Source organism: Serinus canaria, chromosome 8, assembly GCF_022539315.1.
Source record: "Serinus canaria isolate serCan28SL12 chromosome 8, serCan2020, whole genome shotgun sequence".
NCBI classification, from domain to species: Eukaryota; Metazoa; Chordata; class Aves; order Passeriformes; family Fringillidae; genus Serinus; species Serinus canaria.
In genome coordinates this window covers 2536755-2558740 of record NC_066322.1, presented here as the reverse complement: position 1 = coordinate 2558740, position 21986 = coordinate 2536755, and the positions used below count along the sequence as shown (strand labels likewise).

At 43.7% G+C, this 21986-nt stretch overlaps 1 protein-coding gene across 4 annotated transcripts in view; it reads left to right on the top strand.

Annotated features, from left to right (window-relative positions):
* Nucleotides 1–21986, top strand: part of PATJ (PATJ crumbs cell polarity complex component) — a 141031-nt gene that overhangs the window by 58863 nt on the left and 60182 nt on the right. For all 4 annotated transcript variants that reach the window (XM_030226602.2, XM_030226601.2, XM_018912523.3 and 1 more), the window contains one exon: nt 2228–2345. In XM_030226602.2, coding sequence (XP_030082462.2) covers nt 2228–2345 — 118 coding nt within the window. The remainder of the gene's footprint in view (nt 1–2227; nt 2346–21986) is intronic.

The following is a 21986-nucleotide window of genomic DNA, read 5'->3' as shown; positions in this document are numbered from 1 at the left end:
ACCTCCAAAAGTTTTTGTAAAGGCTCCTTTCAGCTCCTGTCAGGGACGGGAGCAGCAAGGCTCAGTTATCAGAAAAGGTGTTGGAAGACACGCTTTCATGCCAGAGGATAATACTTCCAATGAAGCACTTACAATCCCCCTTTTCTTGTGTTTTTTTGATCTGTATTTCTAATCTCAAAAGCTCTCATCCTCTGGCAACGTGCTGCCTTTAATCTGCAGCACTCCGGTGCGTCGCGTTCTGCGGCGTTCCGAGGTTAAAGAGGGAGCCTCATCTTTTCCAGACCTTTTTCATCTATTGCTGCTATAAACTGGTGGGTGGAATATAGAAGAGCTCCAGTGCATGAATATGCAGCTCCTTTTGGGCTTTGAACATGGGCTCACAAAGCAGTGGCAGTGCACTTCTGTGGGGCCGGCTCGGAGTTGGGAAGAGTTGCCATTAGTGGATTATTAGTCCACATCCCTATGGGGAATCAGTGATATTTCTAGTCCAGTCTTCAGACAGTCACAAAAGAGTTTGGCTTGAAAGCAGCCACATCCAGCTGGAAAACCTGCCTCTTCCTGTGTCTTTTCAAATGCTGGAGGTTTTTTCTCTGATTTGTTGGCGTTTATCCTCCTCCATTGATCTGTTTGTTTCAAAAGGAGCTCTTTAATTTCTATAAAACCACTTAAAACAGTAGTGGACGAGCCAGATGTTGACATTATTTTGCTGGTTGGTTGTGTGAACTGTTCTTTTGCCTGTGTGCTGGTACAAAAACGTGGTGCAGTGGAGTAGCCAGGCACAATTTCCTCATCTGGATTTTCAGTGGGGACAGGAGGGATAAGAGATATTTGTCCCTCTGAGCCCTAGAAAATTGCTGGGTAAGCCTGGGTACCTCGTGTAATTTCACACAGACTTTCTAACAAATGTTTAAGGTCTTAAAAAGCCAGAGGGTCAACATTTAGACTGTAAGTTATTACTAAATTACAGTGATAATAAAGTAGCTCATTTGTCATAGGCAGCTGAGAGTGAGGCTGCAGATTTTCCATCTTTACCTGCTCAGGAAAGTAGAACCCAGGTCCTCCCTTGCTTCCTGGATCATCTGGATTTTGCACAGTTCTGACTGTGCTGGCTTCAAGAAAAAAGTAGGAGGCAGAGTTAAGTGTGTTACATCCTTTTGGAAAACAGCTGTTGTGCTTCCAAGTGCTCTCACTACACACTTCTGCTACTGGTGGATTGAATTAATTCCATTTATTATTGTGTTCTGTGTTCAGTGCAGTGCTTTCCTGTTAGTTTTTTAAATGGATGGGATGAAAGATATTTTTACATCTCCAAATTTTCCACACCCTACAACTCACTACTTGCACCATCCTATCCAAATTCAGCTCCAAGAATTTAAAAATCAATACACAGGTTCAGCTTTCATTGCTGAAAAAATGAAATACTACCCTGGGCTTGATGTGTTTGGGTGTTGTGTCATATTTCCCAGCCACAGAAAGAATTAATTACAGGAATTCTGGGTGCTCTAATGGCATCTGCTCCCCGGTGTTCCCTCTCTAAAGTGCATCCTGCTATTAGCAGTGGGCTTGCAGGGGATGCAGCTGAGCATCGTTCAGTGGAGTCCTGGTGCACACCAAGGCAGGAGTCGCTTCCTTGGAGCTGGGAAACAATTGCTGAGCTGAGCCAGAGCCTCTCCAGCCTCAGAGCCTGCTCTGCATTCCTGCCATGCGCCGCTATATGCATCATTATAGGAGCTGCCTGTATTTATGTGAGGTAATAGAATTTTAGTGGGAGGTATAACTCAAAACCTTTATTAAATTTACGCCAAAACACGGACGGACTGGGATGTTTAAATATTCATGTGTGGACTAAGAGGATTGAGTTCTTATTTAATGTATTTTTTAAAAATTGATGTTTATCAGCACCAGACAGTTTTGTTATGGAGGCTTATAAGGAACAGGGTATAACTCAGTGTTTGTTTTTAACCCTTGGTTAATGGTCACCCTTGGATGTTTATGGCAATACACAAGTATTTTATCAACAAGTAAATGTGCATGCACAATTGTGTTCTTTTTCCTGATATTCAGTGTGACTTCTTGCTCTGCTTTCTTGCACAAAAAGCCTTTGCTGCAGAATTTAGCATTGTAATTAAGTGCTGTGTCTGTGCACATGCAGTGCAACAGACAATGGGATTTTTTTGTGTTCTCAGAGGTTACAAAATGTGTAACTCATTGTCTTTGAATCCATCAGAGGAAATATGGGGCTCCACCTCCCATGAAGCTGCCACCTCCTTACAGAGCCCTCGAAAGGCATCACGCAGAGGAGGCTGCTCTGGGTGAAGAGGAGGATGAGGATGCTTGTGCAGAGGGTGAGTAGTGCTCCAATCATTGCATCAGAGCACATTTGTGGGGCACAATCAGCTGCTGATAAACCTTTTATTGCTTGTGGGAAGTAGTGCTCAATGTGGCCACAGCATCAATCCTCAGCCTGGTTTGTAACTTAGATGGTTCTTCCCCCCAGCCAGGCCCCCAGAGCTCAGCTCTTCTGAGGAGATACAGGAAGGGCTGAGTTTATTTTCAGCCCCAGAACATCCAGGCTGTGTCTGGAGGAGTTGCTTGGGCAGAGCTGTCAGCAGTGGCTGGGGATGTTCTGTTTTACTGCTCTGATTTCAGTGGCAATCAAGCAGTTGCAGGTTGAGGACCCCTGGTGCAAAAAACCAGAAATCCTGGAGCTGATCCCAGGCAATGCTGTTCAAGCAAGATGGGTTCCTTTAAAAAGAAAAATCTGCTGATGTGTTGTTTTGGTGCTCTGCTGAAGAAAGGATCCCCTGGCTCTGTAGCTCTCTGCATGGGAAGGGCTCTGCAGTTGTCCCATGTTGGGTTTGGCAGTGGTTTGTGGTGGTGCTCACTCTGTGGAAGAGCAGGGACCCGAGGAGTAGGAAGCAGTGCAAGTGGAGAGCTCCTGGCAGCATGATTTAGATTCCAGCTGCTTTGGAATCACAGCTTTGGTTAACCACAGCTTGGTTAAATGGAATATTATTATCCATAGCTTATCTTGCAGTAAAATATTCAGGAATACTGAACTTGCAATTAGGAGTCCTAAATTACTTTCTAAAATCAGTTACCTTGTATTTTTTTTATCTTTATGCTCCTTTCTACCAAATCAGCATAAGGTGAGGTGAGGCCTTGACCCAGCTGGTCTAGTGGAAGGTGCCCCTGCACATTGGCAGGAGGTGGGATGAGATGATCTTTGATGTCCCATCCATCCCTGTAACATTCTGTGATTCTTTGTGGGCTTTTGTTGGGGTATAGGTTTTTTGGGTTTTTTGGGGGGTTTTTTTTTGGTTTTGTTTTTTTTTTGTTTTTGTTTTGTTTTTTTTTTTTTTTTTTTTTTTTTGCTACAGTGATTTTTCTCATCATCCTGAGCTCTCCAACAGACTGGGTAAAGCTCCAGTTGTAACAACTCATTCCAGCTCGTTATTGAAGTTCTAATTCCCAGTTAGAGGGTAGGGGTGATAAGTAGGCTAACACCTGAGTTATCTAATTAGGAAATGCCTCAATCCAAGTGCTTGCTGGGCCTGAGTTAATACTTTGCACAGAAGTAATTCCTTATTCATGGGCTTGGTCATTTTTTAGCTCTCCTGCCATCCCTAATGATATTGCTGGCTGAGGCTGGAAGCTGAAAAGGTAAAGCTGCTGCTGATATTAAATTCATCAATCCTACCAGACTTGGCAGCAGCACACAGATCTGTTCAGGGGAATCTCCTCTCTTTCCTCTCTACTGACTGAAGTTGAATGTTTTGCTGTAGCCATCTTTTCCATGACTCTTGGGAAACACAGATATTCTCTTCCTCACCTCATTCTTTTCCTTTAAAAATTAAGAACAGGCTAAGGAAGCCTAAACTAAGTTTGTGCCTCAGCCCTTGCAGTAAAAAGCATGTTAGAAATGATCCAAGTGTACTTAATGGCATTAGGCATCTTGGCAGCTGTGGAATGGCCTTTTACAGAGTCCCTCTTCTGTGATCACTTGGGAACCAAAGTTTTCTCTGCAAATTCCAGTACAGTGTTGTTTCTGTGAACTGCTTGATGCTCATAACTTCTGTCCTGGTTCTCGAGCAGCTCTCCCAGAAATCCCAACCCAGACAAGGACTTTTCTTTCTGAACTGCCCATTTGTGTGTTCATATTGCTCTGTTCCTTACCCACTCACCCAGCTCATTCTACTGGGTTTGGAACTTCACTAAAAATACATCAACAGGTGAGCTGGATTTATTGTCTTCCTTATTTAGAAGAGAAGGTTCCTTCCAACAGGAAGATGTGGTGTCAGCCCAGGTAAATTCACATTATAACCTCTCCTTTATTTGCTTCCTGGAGTTCTCAATCTCTGTCACAGCATGGAAAGCTTTGGAGGGCATTTTGAGGTGGGACAGCTGTTAAACCTGTCCTCTTGTTTTGCTCCTGATGGATTTTACTTTATTTTTTAGCATTCTTATTAACACAGCTGCAGTGTCAGGAACCTGCTCATCAATTTCTTTCAAACTCCAGAAATACTTTATTTGCTCTGCTTGACATTTTTTGTCCTTGCTTATCAATTCTTTCAACCCTCCCTCTCATCTTTTGTCTCCACATCCTCCATCATTCCCCAGACTGAAAAAAACAGAGCATTGTTAGTCTTCCTGCCATATTTGAGAATTTTTCTTTCCTTTCTGTCCCATCCACATGGCCTCAGAGTCTGTCTGTTTTCCCCTTAAGTGGCTGAATAACCTTTTGGTGTTGATTTAATTTCCCCTAAAGTCTAAACCCACTTGCCTTTGGCAATGCTCCCTTTTATTTCTGCTTTCCTGCTGCTGAACCTGTAGCTCTCATTGCTGACCTGGAGCCTGAATTCCTGTTTGGAGCAAACAGTCATTTCTTGTACATGTTCTCCCTTTTCTTTCCTGGAGCTGGTTTTGATCCAAAGGGGGCAAATCCTTGTTGGAATAGAGCTGTGAGAGAGTTTTGGTTTAGAGAAACTCCAGACATGTGCTCCATGTTTCTGTGGTTTAAGAAGTTTAAAGTTCCAAGTGTTTTGTTGTTTGATTTTTGTTTTTTTCTTTTAATATGACTCTTGCACCCAAGACCTTCTAGTTTCAGATCTGCTTCTCCTTTGCTTCATGCCTCCAGTACTTCCAACATAATTTCCCAAGTTCTTAGATGGCTTTTCCTTGACTTTGAAGGCAAGTTGAAAGTTGTATTTCCTCTTGTTTTATTCCTTCTTCTAGTGGCACTGCCAAATCTTTATCTGTGCCCAGCTCTAACCCTGTGTGTGGGTTCTGTTTTCTCTTTGCTTTGAGGTTGCTGTTTCAAGGCTTGATTTTAATTTTTTTTTTTGGGCATGGAAACAGTTTTGCCCAACTTGCAGCATGTCCATCCTGCTGCAAAAGGAGCTTTCAAAATGCTTCATCCTCCAGACCTGAAACAATTTGGAGTTTTCCCTTCCCATGCTTGCCAGTGGCAGAGCCTGTTTTGGAGAAAGAAGTTTTATTTAGACTTCCCAAATCTGAAAACCACTGGGTTGTGAATGGAATTTTTTTTTCTTTTTTTTTTTTAAACTCAAAACAAGTGAAAGGAGGGGAAGGCAGACAAAGGAGCTGTTTGTGCTTGTGAGCAGCTGTGCTGCAGGCATCAGTAGGCACTGCTGTGTTTTCCTGGAGTGGGGATGGCTGGAGGTGTGCTCCAAGAACCTGCTAATGGACTTGTGTGCACCCCGTGGTGGCTCACTGCCATAATGAGGCCTTGGTAGTAAAAAGGAGCAGAGGAAATGGATGGGCAGAGCAGTTTGTAATGGAATTTTTGGTGAGGTTTTCCCAGGGGGAGTTCCTGGCTGTGCAGTTGGGAGATGCTTTGGTGACCGAGTTGCAGCAAACATGAATGGGACAGGAGAGAGCTGAAAAACCATTCCTGAAAAACTGAGAGGACAGCTGTTGAAAGAACTTGAAATCCTTAATTTCAGTTGCTCTTCTGTCTTTAGTGGAATCTTTTGTCAGTTGGTTGACTGGGATTGATCTGGTTGGTTTCAAAAAGTCCAAAATAATAAAAATAGATGGTAATAAAAAATTTGTGGAAGGTGGCTTGGATAATGGACTAAGCTTCTGCTGTGCTCAGACTTCCTGTCTGCAAGGATTTAACTGTATCTAATAAGGGGATAATAATGCCCCCTTCCTCTTCTTTTGTCTTTAGGTAATGTAGAAATCAATGAAGCTCTAAGAAAGCATAATGATTTATCTTCCTAAGATGCCTTTTTGAGGAACAGTGCTAAACATCTCTGCTAAAGCAAGAGATTTTAAAACTTGTCTGGTATTTTGACTTTGCATTCTTGACTCAGAGGGTGGGGAGGCCCTGGCATGGAGGAGTTGTGGATTCCCCATCCCTGGAAGTGTCTAAAGCCAGGTTGGGTGAGCTTTAAGGCCCCTTCCAACCCAAATCCTTCCATGGTTCTGTGATCCCCCGTTGTGGTAAATCTGTGGGTGCAGGAGGGTTGGGTTGGGATTGGGCAGCTCTTAACACACCTGAGGTTTTTGGCAGCATCCAGGTGCCAGTAATGTCTGTGATCAGTGAGAGCAGAAAAACAAAAGATGGGGAAAAAGGAACCCAGGTCAGCTGAGACTTTGAGGAGGGTATGGCCAGGTTGATGGGGTGGGCAGGAACAGGATCTCTGGAAGTGTCTGTGCACTGCTGTGGGCAAGGATGGCAACGTGAGGATCAGCATTTTGGGAAAATGCCAGGATTATTAACCAATGACTAAATAAAAGCCAACCCACTCATAATTCCTGGGCATCTCATGGCTAGGAGACTGGTGTATGCAAAGTTGTGCTGAAACAAAGGAAAAGCAATCCTAACTTCTGCTTTTCTTTTTGGGGGGATCAGCTGAAAATGTTGATCCCCAGTGGAGGCAGCTCGTGCAGCCAAGCACTGCCTCTCCAATAGATGTCACTGCAATCAACAGCAAGCAGAGATGATGCTCAGAGGGGAAGATGTGGCTTGGAAAAAGCCTTCAAGCTTTATGAAAATAAAACAGTGCAAAAGTAGTAATTGAAAGATTTAATGTTCTTAAGTATAGCACCAAGTGTGTTTAACACAGTGGATTTTCTTAGATCAGGCAAGAGCCAGGATTAGACAAATAGGGCAGAGACTTTCATTTTTCAGCTCTGTGTTAATCTCTATTTAATGTGACTCTGTGCTGCTAATCTTCTTTTCCCATTCCTTTTCTGACCCATAATTAGCTGGGTTTGTAACCAGCCCTGAGATCAGATCCAGAACGAGCCCCAGAGCAGCCCTGGCACCCTGGGCTGGGTGAGGGAGGTGCTGTCCCTGCACTTTGGGGCTGTGGGTTCGTTTGGGGTTTTGTTGTTGGGCTGGTTTCTTCACTCTCTTTGTGAGTCACACGCACAGTTATCATCTGATGAAGTATTGCGAGAGGAAATTACATTTTTGATGAAGTAATAGTAAAATTGCAGCTGGGACTTCTTGTGGTTTTTTACTGTGTGCTTGACATAATGCACTGAACAGATGGCTGTGTGTGTGCTGTGAGACATATTCTAAAGGAAGGACAATGAACTTTAAAAATGAACAAATTAATGATATTAACGAAATAACTGAGTATTTTGAGTTGTTTTAAATGTAGCTTTTGGAAGGGAGAATTAGTAGGACTTCCCAAAATAACTAAGTATGTTTATAAATTCAGAGAGAGATTTTATCTTTGCTTTTTTTTAATTACTAAATGAAGGATTTTGAGTCTTTTCAGTGTTTCAGTTCAGCATTCATTGCAGCAAAACTAATATTGCTTGTTTGGGGTTTCAACAAAACACAAGTTATGATGAAGTTTGAGCCTTTTGATGCTTATAATGACAGATTGTTTTTGTTTCCTGACATTAAAAAAGCCCCAAAACAAAACAAGCAAACCCTGTGCCACGAGCACAAATCAGTGTTGGGAAACTGCAGCGTCGGAGAAGAACGGATTTAACGGAGCCGTTTGTGGGAGAGAAATTAATTTTTAACCCCTGCAGCCTGCAGGAAGAAGGATGCTCAGATAAATAAGATTATTAACTGCTCCTTTGCCATGCAGTGGGTCATTAAGCAGGAAGGCACCTGCAGCTGCAGCCACACAGGCACGCTGGGGGTGACTCGTGTTTGGGGATGGAGATGTCACTCGGATGCTGGCAGAGCACAAACAGCAGCTGGGAGCATCCGTGGGTCAGATGTGGGAATCCAGGGATCTGCTGCTCCCCGTGTGCTTCCACAGACAGCTCTCCTCTGCTGGCAGATGTGACTGGGAGCTTGTGGGCAGCCCGAAATTAATAGAATTGATGGCATCTCCTAATAGGAACAGACAGACGGTTTGCCCTTAAGGAGGGAAAAATCTCAGCAAAATAGGCCCAAGGTCGTCAGAAGAAAGACAAGCCCTGAGCCTGTGTGTGATGAGGATTTGAGCTGCTTACAGCCCTGAATGTTTGTCAGGAATGCAGATTTCCTGAGTACATGCTGGTACAGCAATGGTACAAGGGGGTTTCCCAGGTAAGGATTCACATCTATCTCTATGTCGTGTTTGTTTCCAGCAAGTCATTTTTTGAGCATTTTTAGTGATAATTTAGAACTAGTGAAGTGCTGGAGAAAAAAAATAATAGCAGAGATTTTTTTTTCTTCTTCAGTTTGAAGCATGGACATATAGCATGATTAGAATATTGAATGCATTTAACATCTTTAAAATATTTTCTCTTGTGTTTGCTTATAAATCATTGCTTCTGTGTGTGCCAGTGCTCAACATTCTTGTATACAAAACTGACTGGAGCACACAGTGCTTAAAGTATAAGAATTCGTAGCATTAAATTTCTTGCTGTATAGAATAATCTACTCTTCCATAACTGTTATTGTAATGCAGAGACAGATGGCTGAATTTTCTTCACTTTGCTTGTTAAGAATGTGTTAGGTAAATGTTTTTAGACTAAAATAAAAAGCTGCTGGGAATCTAAACTGAATATTCAGCATTTTCGTGGTTGAAGGAGGCAAGGCAAGAATAAAGCAATGTGATAGTAAACAAATGAGCTATTTGCAATGAAGGATAATCTAATCTTTAAATATTGCCTGAGATTGCATTTGTTCTTAGGTAAGATCTTTTCTTCCAACACCAGCCAGGTACCCAGAGAATAGCACTGAGATGCTGGGCATGAAATACCCAGATTTGATGTTAGAAGGTTATTACATTGTCTGGGGCTGGGTGCAGGTGGCTGATGCTGTTTGGGATCTTTGATCTCGCTCCGGTGCTACAGATAAGTCATTTCAGATAGAAGATAATGTCTGTGCTGTAAACCTGTAAACACAGGCACAAACTTGCTGAGAGAGGATGATCCAAGTAGGTCTTTATGTATTGCTCTCACCAAAGTACTCTTTAATATCACTGCAATGACTTGCAACTAAAAATATGTTAAAAGGAGGTAAATATTTAAATAGGTAAATGAAAGGCAGACACCGGCTCGTAAAAGGTGGTTCTGTGTTTATATTCTTGACTAATAACCTGATTTTGAGATGGGAAGATATCTTTCATCATTACCACCGTAAATGATGTTGCTCCAGTGCACAGAGAAAAAAAAAATTAAAAAGAAAACTCCACAGTGCCTCATGTCTTGCCCAGACTAGCACAGCATTGCTTCTAGTTAGAATACAGAGCAGATTATTTGCATAATAGCTCTGTAACAAAATGATCTGCTTGCTTTAAGCAGTAGCTGCTCCCAACACGTAGTGGAAGTAAGGCTCTAACAGAAGGGAAATATAAAAAATGCTAAATGACAATAATTTTATTCTTTACAGACATTACCTAGTTTTGCACAGTATTGCAGCAATTGAGGCAGTTGTCCAGAATCACTTCTTGAACTGTCAGGAGAAAGTTGAAATCATTTTTTTGCTTCTCAGTCTGAAGACATGATTCTCCCTTATTCCCTGTCGTGTCATCCCTTTGAGCAGGTGTGTAATTGCTCTTTATCAGGGTAGGTGGCATTTAAAGAGCAATCCAGAGTATTTATCTCTAGGTGTGCTGGCTACAGTGCACTGTGACAGACCAGTGAAAATTTGCTTTATGCCTTGTAATGGCCACGTGTGTATTGAAAACTGATTGCAAGCTAAAGACATTAGGAAGGAAATCTATATGCAGATATATTTGTGTGTGTGTGTGATGGCTGCATCAGATGAGCTCTCTATTTTATCACCAAATTCACAACACTTTTGCCATATTGGCTTTAGGGGACATGTGGCAGCTGGCTGAAGGGCAGGTGGTTCTTTCTGCTGCCCCAGAAGCAATAATGAGCCTTTTATAATCAGTGTGAAGATGTGCATGTCTGTTTTCTTCATCACTGCTTGGAGATCGTGGCTTGTGCATCTCTCTCTCTGCTTCCCCAAAAAGTTGTTGGAGGAAATGTCGTAATCTGAGGTTGCCCCTGGATCCCTGGAAGTGTCCATGGCCAGATTGGAGCAGCCTGGGATAGTGGAAGTGATGCCTCAGGTTTGGCTTTTCTATTTTCACATTTTGTGCTGCTTTAGTGTGTGGGTCTGGGCTTCACATCAGGGCATGGTGAGCTCTGCACAGAGCAGGGAGACAAAACAATTCCTGCTCCAGCTGGGCACCAAGGACAAATGATCCCAATCTCAGCCCAGGAGCACAAGCCCCATGGGCTGGAGAGAGAAAAACAAGCAGGGTGGGAGTGCCTGGGCTAAAGCTGGGCTGGGACAATGAACTGCAAGGTGGGAATGGAGCAGAGCTGATCCCAGGGAGAGACCCCGTGCCCGGCCGGGCATTTTGGGGCCATTTTGGGTCATCTTGGGTGCAGCCCTGGCTGGGCTCTGGTGCTGCTCAAGGTCCTTTGTTTTGTACTAAGTGCTTTGAACAGTGGGCCTCTGTCCTGTTTCAATGCATTAGGTAGTTTCAGAGGGGTTTTGTGTCTCTTTAACTGGAAAACAATCACGTTAGTTATCACAGATTTATAAATTCTGGTGAGTTTTTCTGCAATTTCAGAATGGTAAGCCTAAGGAGATTTTTTTAACCTGTAAATGTTATGCTTGTATAGTAACCTGAACTCTGCATCTCTAGAAAAGTACAGACTTCAAAAAGAAGGAATCATCTTTTCCATGGTGTGATGGTCCTGGGAATATTACAAGATACTGGAGATAAGTTCCCATCTTTGCAGTGTGCTGTTACTCATTGATGAGCCACATACCCAAACTGGGAGGGGTTTGAATGGAAAAGCCAGACGGTGGGAAGGCACAGGGCACTTCCCTGTGTGTGCACTTGCCCATGGAGCTGAGTTATGGCTCTGTGCTGTGAGAGCAGAGAGGGATTCCACCTCCAAATGGCTTCTGGAGAGCTTGTGCTACTGGGCTTCCATCCCTGCAGGAGCTCTGGGAGCAGACAGCACTCCCTGTGTGCTAAAACATCTCCAGAGTTCTGTGTCACTGCAGAGGGATGGTCCTGGGATCTGGGGCTGTTCTGTGGTGCTGTCCCTGCTCAGCCTCAGCACAGCAAGGAGGAAGGATGAGATCCCCCTGGTGCTTGGCCTCCTGCTCCCTGTGCCAGCCTCACCTCAACCTGCACCTTCAGATTTGACATTTTCCTGCACTGAAACTGTAAACCTTAATGCAAGGTTTCTGAACCAGAAAGTTTGGGGTTTTTTTTCCTCAGGTGTTTGGGCAAAAAAATCTGGTTTAAACCCATAAGTTTTGGCTGTAATTTCCTCTGTCCATTTTGTACCCTGGTATTCTTTTAGGAAGATGACAGATTATTTAAGGATTAACACAGTATCACGTTGTAGTGCATCATTAATGGATTTAGGCAATGCTGTTATTTTAGAGCAAGAGCTCATTTCTGTTAAAAATGTAGATCATGTGATTTTTAAAATGTTGTTTGTATGGAAGATGTGGGGTTTTAAACACTGCTTTTCAAGGGCAGAAAGCCACTGAGGGAGCAGCCTGCCAGCGTGGTGTCTGGTGAGGTATTGCTGAGGGGCTGGGAGGAGAGTGGAAGGGGGAAAATGGGATGAGACAGGGATGTGTGAAGGATGACCTAGAGCAGACAGGGCAGAGTTCCAGAATAAAGCAGGGATTGATTCCAAGGATCTCCTCCATGGATCCACCTTGGGCAGCACCAGAGCCCAGCCAGGGCTGCACCCAAGATGACCCAAAATGGCCCCAAAATGCCCGGCCGGGCACGGGGTCTCTCCCTGGGATCAGCTCTGCTCCATTCCCACCTTGCAGTTCATTGTCCCAGCCCAGCTTTAGCCCAGGCACTCCCACCCTGCTTGTTTTTCTCTCTCCAGCCCACGGGGTTTGTGCTCCTGGGCTGGGATTGGGATCATTTGTCCTTGGTGCCCAGCTGGAGCAGGAATTGTTTTGTCTCCCTGCTCTGTGCAGAGCTCACCATGCCCTGATGTGAAGCTCAGACCCGCACACTAAAGCAGCACAGAATGTGAAAATAGAAAAGCCAAAACCTGAGGCATCTTGTGATGTATGAGGGAGCCAGGAGAGCTCTGTGCAAGGATGAGGATGGGCAGCTTGTGGCTGAGGGCTGGGAGAGAGGTGGGAAGGGATTTTGTGAGGAATGGGGAGCTCAGCAGAGCCTTTTGGGGCCAAAGTTCTAAGAATTTTAAGGATGTGGCTGCTGTTTGTGTGTGCAGGAGGGATCTGGGGATTGGGATTGGGATGAGCAGGCCTTGCACAGGGACACGAGGATGGGGAAGGTTGTGAGGGTTTTAATGAGTGGTGCTGTGATTCCTGCAGCTAATGAGGTTGGATTCCTACAGATTTGTGTAGGAAATTCACCTGGCTTGGCTGTCCAGGAGGGTGTGAGCTCCACTTTGAGCTTTTCCTGTGGCTGAGGCCTTCCTGAGGCCTTCCTGAGGCCTTCCCTCGAGAGAATTCTCTGGCTTTATGAAGTGGGAGCCCCCACTGGAGCCTTTCCCCCAGTCAGGTTATTTATCTGGTTTCTCTCCTGCCTATTTCCATGAACATTTTACAGCACCTTTGAGACCCCTGCTCCACCCTGAGATTTGCTGCCAGCCCAGAGGTTTGGGGGCAGGAGCTTGGATTGCAGTGGGGTGGCTGCATTGCTGTGTTCCTGGAGAAAAACAGACTAAAATTAGCTACCCCCTTAGACCTAAGCTTAATTTCTAATAAGAGGCTGAAATATAATTAATAAACACTGGAGCATGACCCCTGGACTGCCATTGGGAAGCCCTGGCATCTCTTGGGTGGGTTGCCATCTGTTGGATGTCTTGCTTGGCCATCTGTCATAGGAGACACGAAGCATCCTGAGATCTGTGGAGCTCCACACCTCAGTTCCCTGAGGTCAGGTGGCCATGTCAGTTTAAAAATAAAATAAAACAGAAAGCTGGATCCATCGAGCTCCAGCTTCCCCTAAAGACAGTGTTTATTACTGAGGAGTAAGTCATGGATGCATCTCAATCATCTTATTTGAAGGCTAAATTCCATAAGAGGGGGATAAAAAATCAATTGAATATCAAGCCAAAAGAATTACAGTAAAAATTACCATACCCCACTCTTACTTTTCCCTCAGGCGTTTATTTTTTAACTTTCTCTTAGTTGATTTCCTCCTCCAGTCAGAGTGGAAAAAGTGAGTATTTAATATAGTAAAGTTTATCCATTTAGCTCTTCCTCCTGGATTAATCCTTGGAGATGGATTTCTTTTGCCAGAAGGAAGAAGAGAGAGTGCTTGACATATTGCAAGTCTCTGCTCACATACATCATCAATTTCCTGATTATAATTTGGTTTATTTCAAAAATGCCCAAAGCTTAATGCAGTAATATCTTTATTTCATTAAATACATTAGAAGAGAAGCTATTTGTTGTCTAATAACGTATTTTGGTACTAAAAAAAAAAAAGAAATCATCTCTTCAAGTACTCTGTTCACTTCTTTGTGATACAGTTTTTCTCCTGCAGAAAAATGAATGCCTTGCTTAGCACCTCTTATTTGAAAGGAAGGTGTCTGACCCTGGCACTTTTATTTTACTCTTTTGTGGGAGAGAAAACAGGTCTGCCAGGCTCTGTCCTTTGGAGAGCTTAAAAATAATCAGAATGGAATTTCTAATACAAAATATTGTTTTATTTAATGAAATCTGTCAAGTGTTATGATGTCATAAGTGCAGCACAAACCTGATTAACTTCTCCAATAGACTCTCAGGACAGCTGATTAAATAAGGTTTATGGCTTCTTTAGGGAGAGCAACTGCAACTGCTGTGTGATTTCACAGGATTATTCAGTGGGAGATTTGTGTGGAGAGGAATTGTTATCCCTTCCTCTGTTGGGGTTCCCCTGCCTCACCTGATGGGACAGGAATTTGGCAGCTGTAACTGCAGAAGTTGCTGCCTGACTAACACTGGAATAAGATCTGTGTTCTCATGAGCACTGGGCACTCTCTGATTTCAGTTCATGTCACATGAGACAGTTGAAAATTCTTCCTGAAACTCTTGCTGCCTCATTTTAGGAAGAGACCTTTGTATGAATTCTTTATTTAGTTGGTGCCTTTCTCTTTTGGAATAGCAGCCATGACCCAGCAGTGTTTTCAGCCTGGAACTTTGTGTTTTAGGGTTTATCTACATGAGAAGTGTTCCCTTTGTCATCCTCTCTAATGAAAAACTCCTCCAGGAAGGAGGAATGGATTTGGAGTCTGGCACGAGAGCTGACTTGGACAGAGGAGGGAGGAAGGACCTTCTCCTTCATCTCCTCTTCTCCTGGGCTGAAACATGATCCAAAACCAGAGTGCTGGGCTGTGATTTACACATCAGACACCCTAAACTGGGACATGAGAGCTGAAGAAATGGAAATACTTAGCAGAAGAATGATTCTTGTGTGTTTGTGAGCAGAAGAGGCCCCACAGTGGAGTTGCAGGGGTGCATTTGTTTTGTTCCAAGGTGCAGAAATCTACAGCACTGCCAGGTGTCGCAGTCATTTTTCATTTCTCATTTTTACCTCAGCAATCAGAGGCAGGTTGTGGCATTGGGAAACTCAGGTTTGCACCTAAACAGAGCCTGGTGACTCAAGTACAGTTTGATAGCTCAAAGCTCAGAAGTGGTCAGGTTTGCAATTGTTTGAGGAGCTGTAATTAGTTTGGTGGAAGACAGAGCAGCTATGAACCTAACAAAATACTGATAAAATAAATACTAATACTGATAAAAATAATATAAAAATATAATAATAATAATAATAATAATAATAATAATAATAATAATAATAATAATAATAATAATAATAATAATAATAATAATAATAATAATGCTGCCTAAATTTGAAAAAGAAGGAGGAGATAAACCACCTGAGCAGCCTTGTGGGGCTCTTTTCCATAAATGAAAAATCTGACCCGCCACTGTCCATCTCATGACTGATCACCTCATGTCCTCTAAAAGCTAAATATGCTGCTTTTTTAAAATACTTAGCTGCTTTTTAATTTAAATTGGCTTTGCATTTCCTTTTAAATTGAACATTTTCTGCTTTTAACACAGACTGGAAGTTTTAAAAGGCAATCTGTAAGGAGATCTGAGCATGCTCTGACCCATTAGCATGATTTTCCTGAATAGCTTTTTTCATTTAAAGTATGTGTGCACCCAGAGAATTGAGAGGAATCTGGACCCAGCACTGACCGTAGTAAAAACCCAGCTTTTGCCTTTTTCCTCAGCAGCCTGAAACAAAGAGCTTTTCTCTCCACAGCCCCTTCAGAGGGAAAGAAAACAGCTTATCAAACCTGAGCAACTTGTTAGGGGCTGAGAGAGGATATTTTTCTTTGCTGGCCTGCGAATAAAAACTGGGAGTGTGAAGCTGAGAGTTGTCAGCTGGAGAATTGTGGAAGTGTTTGTGGGGTGGCAGAGCCTCCTCTGAGGTCTCTGCACAACGAGCTGTGTGTGAAACCCAGAGACAGAACCCTTGGCAGAGTGGAAATTGGGCTGTTAAAAAAATAAAAAAACAGGTTTGATCACCACAGACCCGCCATTATCTGCCAGGAGAATAACAATGCTTCTGTTAAATAGCCCAGTTTTAAAGGAAAACCTGGCAGTGAGGGCATTTTTTCTTGTATTAATTATAATTGGTGTGTTTGTGTGCAGTGTGTTTATTATGAAGCTGTTGCTTGTGTTTTAATTACATCCTCATGTCTCTCCAAATGCAAACAGTATATGCTGTCAGGAAAAATATAAAGTATAGAAGGAAAGCTCTTCACAATATCTGATGGGATTAATTAATTCACCAAATGTATAGTAAATTTTATATTTCCTTATAGCTTTTATATATACTTAAAATACTTAGATCCCCACAGCAGGCCTAAAAAAGGAACGTGCAATGTGAATACAATATTTTGGTGCAAGTAAATCTATTTTGGTAGTAACTAGCTTGACAGTTACAATCAATCTTCAGCAAAACAACTAAAACCCAAAAATAGAAAAGAGGATTAAAATTTATCATTAAGATTGCCACTGAATTAATTCCCAACTGAAGTAGCTGGTCATGATCAATCTTCTGTGGGGCTTCTTGCTGTTGAGGCTCTCTCAGTAATTCCCAGCCCAGCTCCGTGGGCATTTTCCTGGGCTTTGCAGTCCCAGTGATTCATCCAGCTCTAATCTGTTTCATCACTGTCACAGCACATTTCAGAACTGCTGTGCAAGCAAAGTTAAGACTTCTGGGGTGGGGGATTTTAATCCAAAAGTTTTGTGTAGTCATTGTCAAGTCCCTGTGACGTGGCTTTGTTGTGTCACAGGGCTGTGCTGCCCCAGCAAAGGGAGGTTGGGATTCTCCACCATCTCTTATCCCAGGGTCATTGCCTCCTCTTCACCTGCTCCTCCACAACCAGCTCCCTAGTCTTTTTTTATTTTTATGGCTTGTTAGTGCTGCTGTTGGGATTTTATGTGAAGTTTTACATTGCTGGAGTTTTTTCCTACATTTCGCAGCGCCTGGCAGTTCCCCTGGAGACCTTCCTTGGAGGATGTTGTGTAGGTCTTTGGACTCATCAACACAGGCTGTGTTTGCTGCTCAAAAAGTCTTTATTGTTAAATCCAAATTTCTCTAGTCCCACTCTAGAGGGTGGAGGTTCAGGCTTTTAGTGCAGGTTCTTAAATTAGTGGAATTAAATGAATCACTAAGCGAGAAATGTCTCCTCACCTCGACTTCTGAGAGGTGTTGTGTGTGCTGCCTCTTGCAGTTACTTAGCACTGGTCCCCTAAAAGTCTTCATTAGGTAACAAACTCTCAGTTTCTGACAAGAGTCTGGCATGGCTCTCTCTAATTAGACTCCATACAGAAAGATTCCCAGATAATGGCTGTGCCCATCCTTTGTGGAACATCATTATTCAAGATAAACCACTGTCAGGATCAGCTCACATTGTTCCTGTCAGGGGAGGGAGAGTTCACATGTTCACAATCTTCATTTGTTTGCATTGAGGCCAAGTGGGGAAAGCCCTGGATTAGAATTCCCAGTATTCAGACACATCAAATGAAGGAGCAGCTCTCAAATCCACATGTAGGGAACGGGTCATAGATCCTAGCAGAGCAAAGTGAGCAGGAGCAGGGCAGAAAAACTGATCCTGCCAGGACCTGGATGAGCCTTGTGGGTCCCTCCCACCTTTCCTGGGGGTTAGGAAAGACATTCTGTCCCAGCTGGGAGATATTCTCCAAAAGCTGAGGTGTGGAAGGGGTCATTAAAGCAGCTGGAGCCTGGTGCTGGTGCATCCTTAAGGATCCCTGTTGCACAGCTGGAATTTCCCTGGGACTTTGCAGTCTTTCCTGATGTTCCTGCCCTGTTCTCACACCCAGCCTTCCCTGAGAGCTGTGGGAGGCAGCAGCAGGGCTGTTTTCCTCAGGGAGCAGAGATAACTGAGCCTTATCTCCAGGATGCTCCCGAGCTGGGGAGCTCAGGAGAGTGCAGGGTGCTGGCTTTGAGTGACTTCAGCTGCACAGTGCCACAAAATACACGGGGATATTTACATTAGACTGTTTCTGTGGGATTTTTCTGTTCAAACGTGGTCTACAGCAGCTGTCACTGGAGCCTTACCTCACATTTTAAGGATTTAATTACTCCAAAAATGCCTTCAGTCTGGCATTTCATGACCCAGGCATAACCACAATGTGATTTAATTTAAAAAACCACCATTTGTATCCTCACAGTGGATTTTATCAAAGGTCTTAGCTGCTGTTTGATTGTGTTTAATCCAGCAGTGGCAGTGTGCAGCTCCAGGAGTGTGTCTCCTATCTGGAGGAAGCACCCTGTAGCCATGATATTTTCTGAAAAATCCTTTCCTTAGGACTTTTTTCTCCTGAGAAGCTGAGAGGCCTCAGGAACAAAATGTAAACAATGATTATCTTCTGCTTGGAATGCAACAGGTGCATCCTTGGTTGGTCCATGTGGTTGTTTCTAATTAATGGCCAATCACAGCTGGCTGGGACTCTCTGAGAGTCAGGAGCTTTTGTTGTTGGTTCCATTCTCAGCTTTCCTTTCAAGCCTTCTGATGAAATCCTTTCTTCTATTCTTTTAGTATAGTTTTAATATAATATATATCACAGAATAATAAATCAAGCCTTCTGAATCATGGAGCCAGATCCTCATCTCTTGCCTCTTCCTGGGACCCCTGTGAGCACCACCACAGCACCCAGAGCCCCAGAGGTGCCAGTGCTTTCCTGCAGGACCTCGGGAGCTCCAGCTGGAGCAGGGGCTCTCCCAGCTCAGCTCCAGTGAGCCACTGATTGCCACAGCACTGCACCCAGAGGAGGTCACTTCTGGGGAAAGCCAAGTGCTTTCCTGGGGGTTAATGCATCATTGGAAAGGCAAATGAGTGGAAGGATTGTGTGCAGGGGAAGGCAGATTCCCTCATAATCACCAATTATTAGCATGGGATGCTCTATTTACCACACTTTGACTAAATCTCCTTTTAAAGGATAAACATGGGTGTGAATAGACTCATCATGGCCTTCTCATCTAATTAAAAAAAGGAAAACATACAATATCTCTTCCTCAGAGGGCTTAAATGTTGTGTAGTGGAAGTGCAGCCTTTGAGGGAAGCTTTGGGCCTGAATAAGGAAAACAATTCTTGGTCAAAACTCCATTTGTGCAAAATGTTGGTGTGAAATGGTGCAAGCATGGGAGGTGCTCTCTGGTGTTATGCACCATAGTTCCCTTGGTTTTCAGTCACTTCTCTCCCTGCTGTTGCCTTTGAGGGTGGGATGGTTCCCTTGATTCTAGGAAGGAGTAATTAATGGTTAACAGTTTCTAAAGGCTGAAATGGTGCTTGAATCAGATTGTGGAGGCTCTCATTATCCCCTTCTTCCTGGGTGGGTTAACAAGCACCAGCAGGAATTTCCACTTTCTGCTGTAAAAAGTGATGTGAGGGACAGGTGGGATTGAAGGAGAGAAGGAAAGTTTCCTTTTGTGAGCTGGGAGCAAAACACAATTGGAGCTTGAGCTGGAGGGAGCAGTGAGAAGAAACTTGGAGGTCCCAAGTAAGAGCCCAGATCCTTCAGACAAAACAAGAAGAAAAGAGGGAACCTTCAGCTTAGGGTAAGAATATTGTCTCAGGAGAGTTTAATGCCTGCTGGTTTTGCATTTCAGGTCAGGTGAGCTGTATTTGTCAGGATGTGTAGCCCACACCTGGGCTGTTTGTGGCACCTGGTGCCTGCTCCCTCCCTCATGGAATTTAAAGTAATATTGGAGTATTCTGGCTGACAGTATTTTGGGGAAGAAGGGGCCATGGAGCTCTTTTTCTTAACTGGGAGAATTAATTAAGTCTGCCAAAGGGAAAATAGGAATGCTGAGTTTTGTTTTTCTCTGCAAATCATCACTTCAGGTTTGGGAAATGATTTCCAAATGGTGTAGATGGAGCAGAGTGCTGCCAAAGGGATGTCATGGGAAGATGGTGGGGGGATGCTGAGTCTCTGGGTCAGGGGAACTCTCTGCCCCCAGGTTTGGAGATAACAGCACTCACAAGGATGTACCTCTCATCACCTGAGGGAGGGGGACTGCTGAGAGCAGCATCTCTGGCCCTTCCATTTAGATTTTTGAGTACAGCTGCCCTATTTTTCTCATTCTTGCCGATCACTGAGACAAGAATTGTAGTGATTTAATGGAATTTAGGAAAGCATTACAGAAATACTCTTTTTTTTTTCTTGAAAGCTTATGAAAACAGATGAGTGCATCACTTTTGAGATAAGGTTTGAAGAACTGTCTGCCTCCTTGGAGCTGAATAGAGGGCTAGTGGGAAGATTAAAACAATAAGCTTATTATATTATTAGTAGTGGGAGAATTCTAAACCCCATTTGTTCAATTATGGTCCCTTCAATGTGCTTATTTAGGTTCTTGTAAATTGTAATCAGTAAATTAGACGTGCTGCCCTCACAGCTCTAGGGTTAGCTTTCAAGGGACTCCCTACATTAATTTTTTTTAATGTTTGCAGTGAAATGAAGGAGGGAATTGGTTGCTTGGTATGCAGGGCTGGCTGTGTGCAGGGGATGCTGCCTGCATGCTGATGGCTGTCACTGCCCAGTGAGGAGCAGTGGTGCTGCAGCACTGCCTGAGCTCTGCTGGGCAGGGCCAGGGCTGGAGCCAGGTTTTGTGCTATGGGGTAAAAATGGGAGATAAATGCATTGGAACGAGCCTAGGCTGATGAATGGGATCTCCAAAAGCCAGCACATGCTGCTAACAGAGATCTGAGGTGACACAAGAGGGATGGGAAATCCTCAGCATCCCGTTCTATATTCAAATATCAGCTGTTGTCTCTCTTTCTGGTCTTTCTTCTCTTTATGTTTTGCCTTGACATTTTTAATATCGAGCATTTGGTACTAAACCAGATCACCTTGCTGAGTCACCCAGAGCCTTTTCTTTCCTCTTTTTACCTTTTCTGGGTGGACTCTCATTTGCATCATGCAGAGAGACCATTTTCCAAAGCAGCACCTCTTCCCTTTCAGCCCATTTACCTGCAGGTTTCAGCAGGTTTGGGAAACAGGCTCCTCAGCCCTTTGCAAGTGCATTTATCTGTCTGTCATTTAAAGAGCCTTCCTGAGAAGTCGTGTCTGGGTCTGGTGTTGCAGATAAATCGTGTGTTTGTTGCAGTACTAGATCATGCAAACTCCAATATCCCGACCACATTGTCCCCATTTATTTCTTTTATCTCTCTGTTTAATATAATAGGAATAGTGGCTGAGGCAGGGAAACATATGCAGCAGCATAATAGCAAATTGTTTGGGAGCAGTTGTCTTCCATTTCCAGGGCTTCCCTTTGAAATGTAATTGTCTGCTAATATAGCAGGGAAATATCATTGCAGGAGTGATCACTAAAGCGTTTGCTCGTGCTTTTGGCTCATGCTGCATCTGTATGGTGTTTTTTTAAGAGGAGCTGGCTGCAGTATTAGCTGGTGAAATATCCTTGGTGAGATGTGTTTGCAGAAGTTGTGATGGGCATATTGTCCCCGAATGTGGAAACAGCCCCGAGCAGTGCCAAAACAAGAGAGACACCGAGTCCCATGTGTGGTGCAGCAACAACAGAATTACAATTGCCTCGTGTAAAGTATCTGGTAATGAAGGCAGATAATGGAATCCTTTGCAAAAGCAGATGCTAACTGGCTCCCCAACCCTAGGCAGCCAGCTGAAAACTGATACCAGCTGGAGGGGAGAAAAAACAGCTGAAAAAGGCATTCAGGAGAAGATGCCTTAGATGCAGGTTTGTTTAAGCAGCACATACTTGTTTAAAATGATTTTGTGAGATCCTTATTAAGAAGCAAGCTGAGGCTAACCATGGCAGTGCTGTAGGAAGTCAGCTGGATGCCCGGAGGATATTTGTATGCAGATTGGATGAGGAGGCAGCACCGCTGGGAATTTGTTGTCATTTCTTGCCCGGCCAGGACAGCCCTTCCAAGGTCTGAACTGCAGGAGGTGGGATTAGGGAGAGCCAGAACCTTCTGCTGGTCAGGGAGGACGCAGCCTGTGCTAGCAGAGGGTTGGTTTTAGA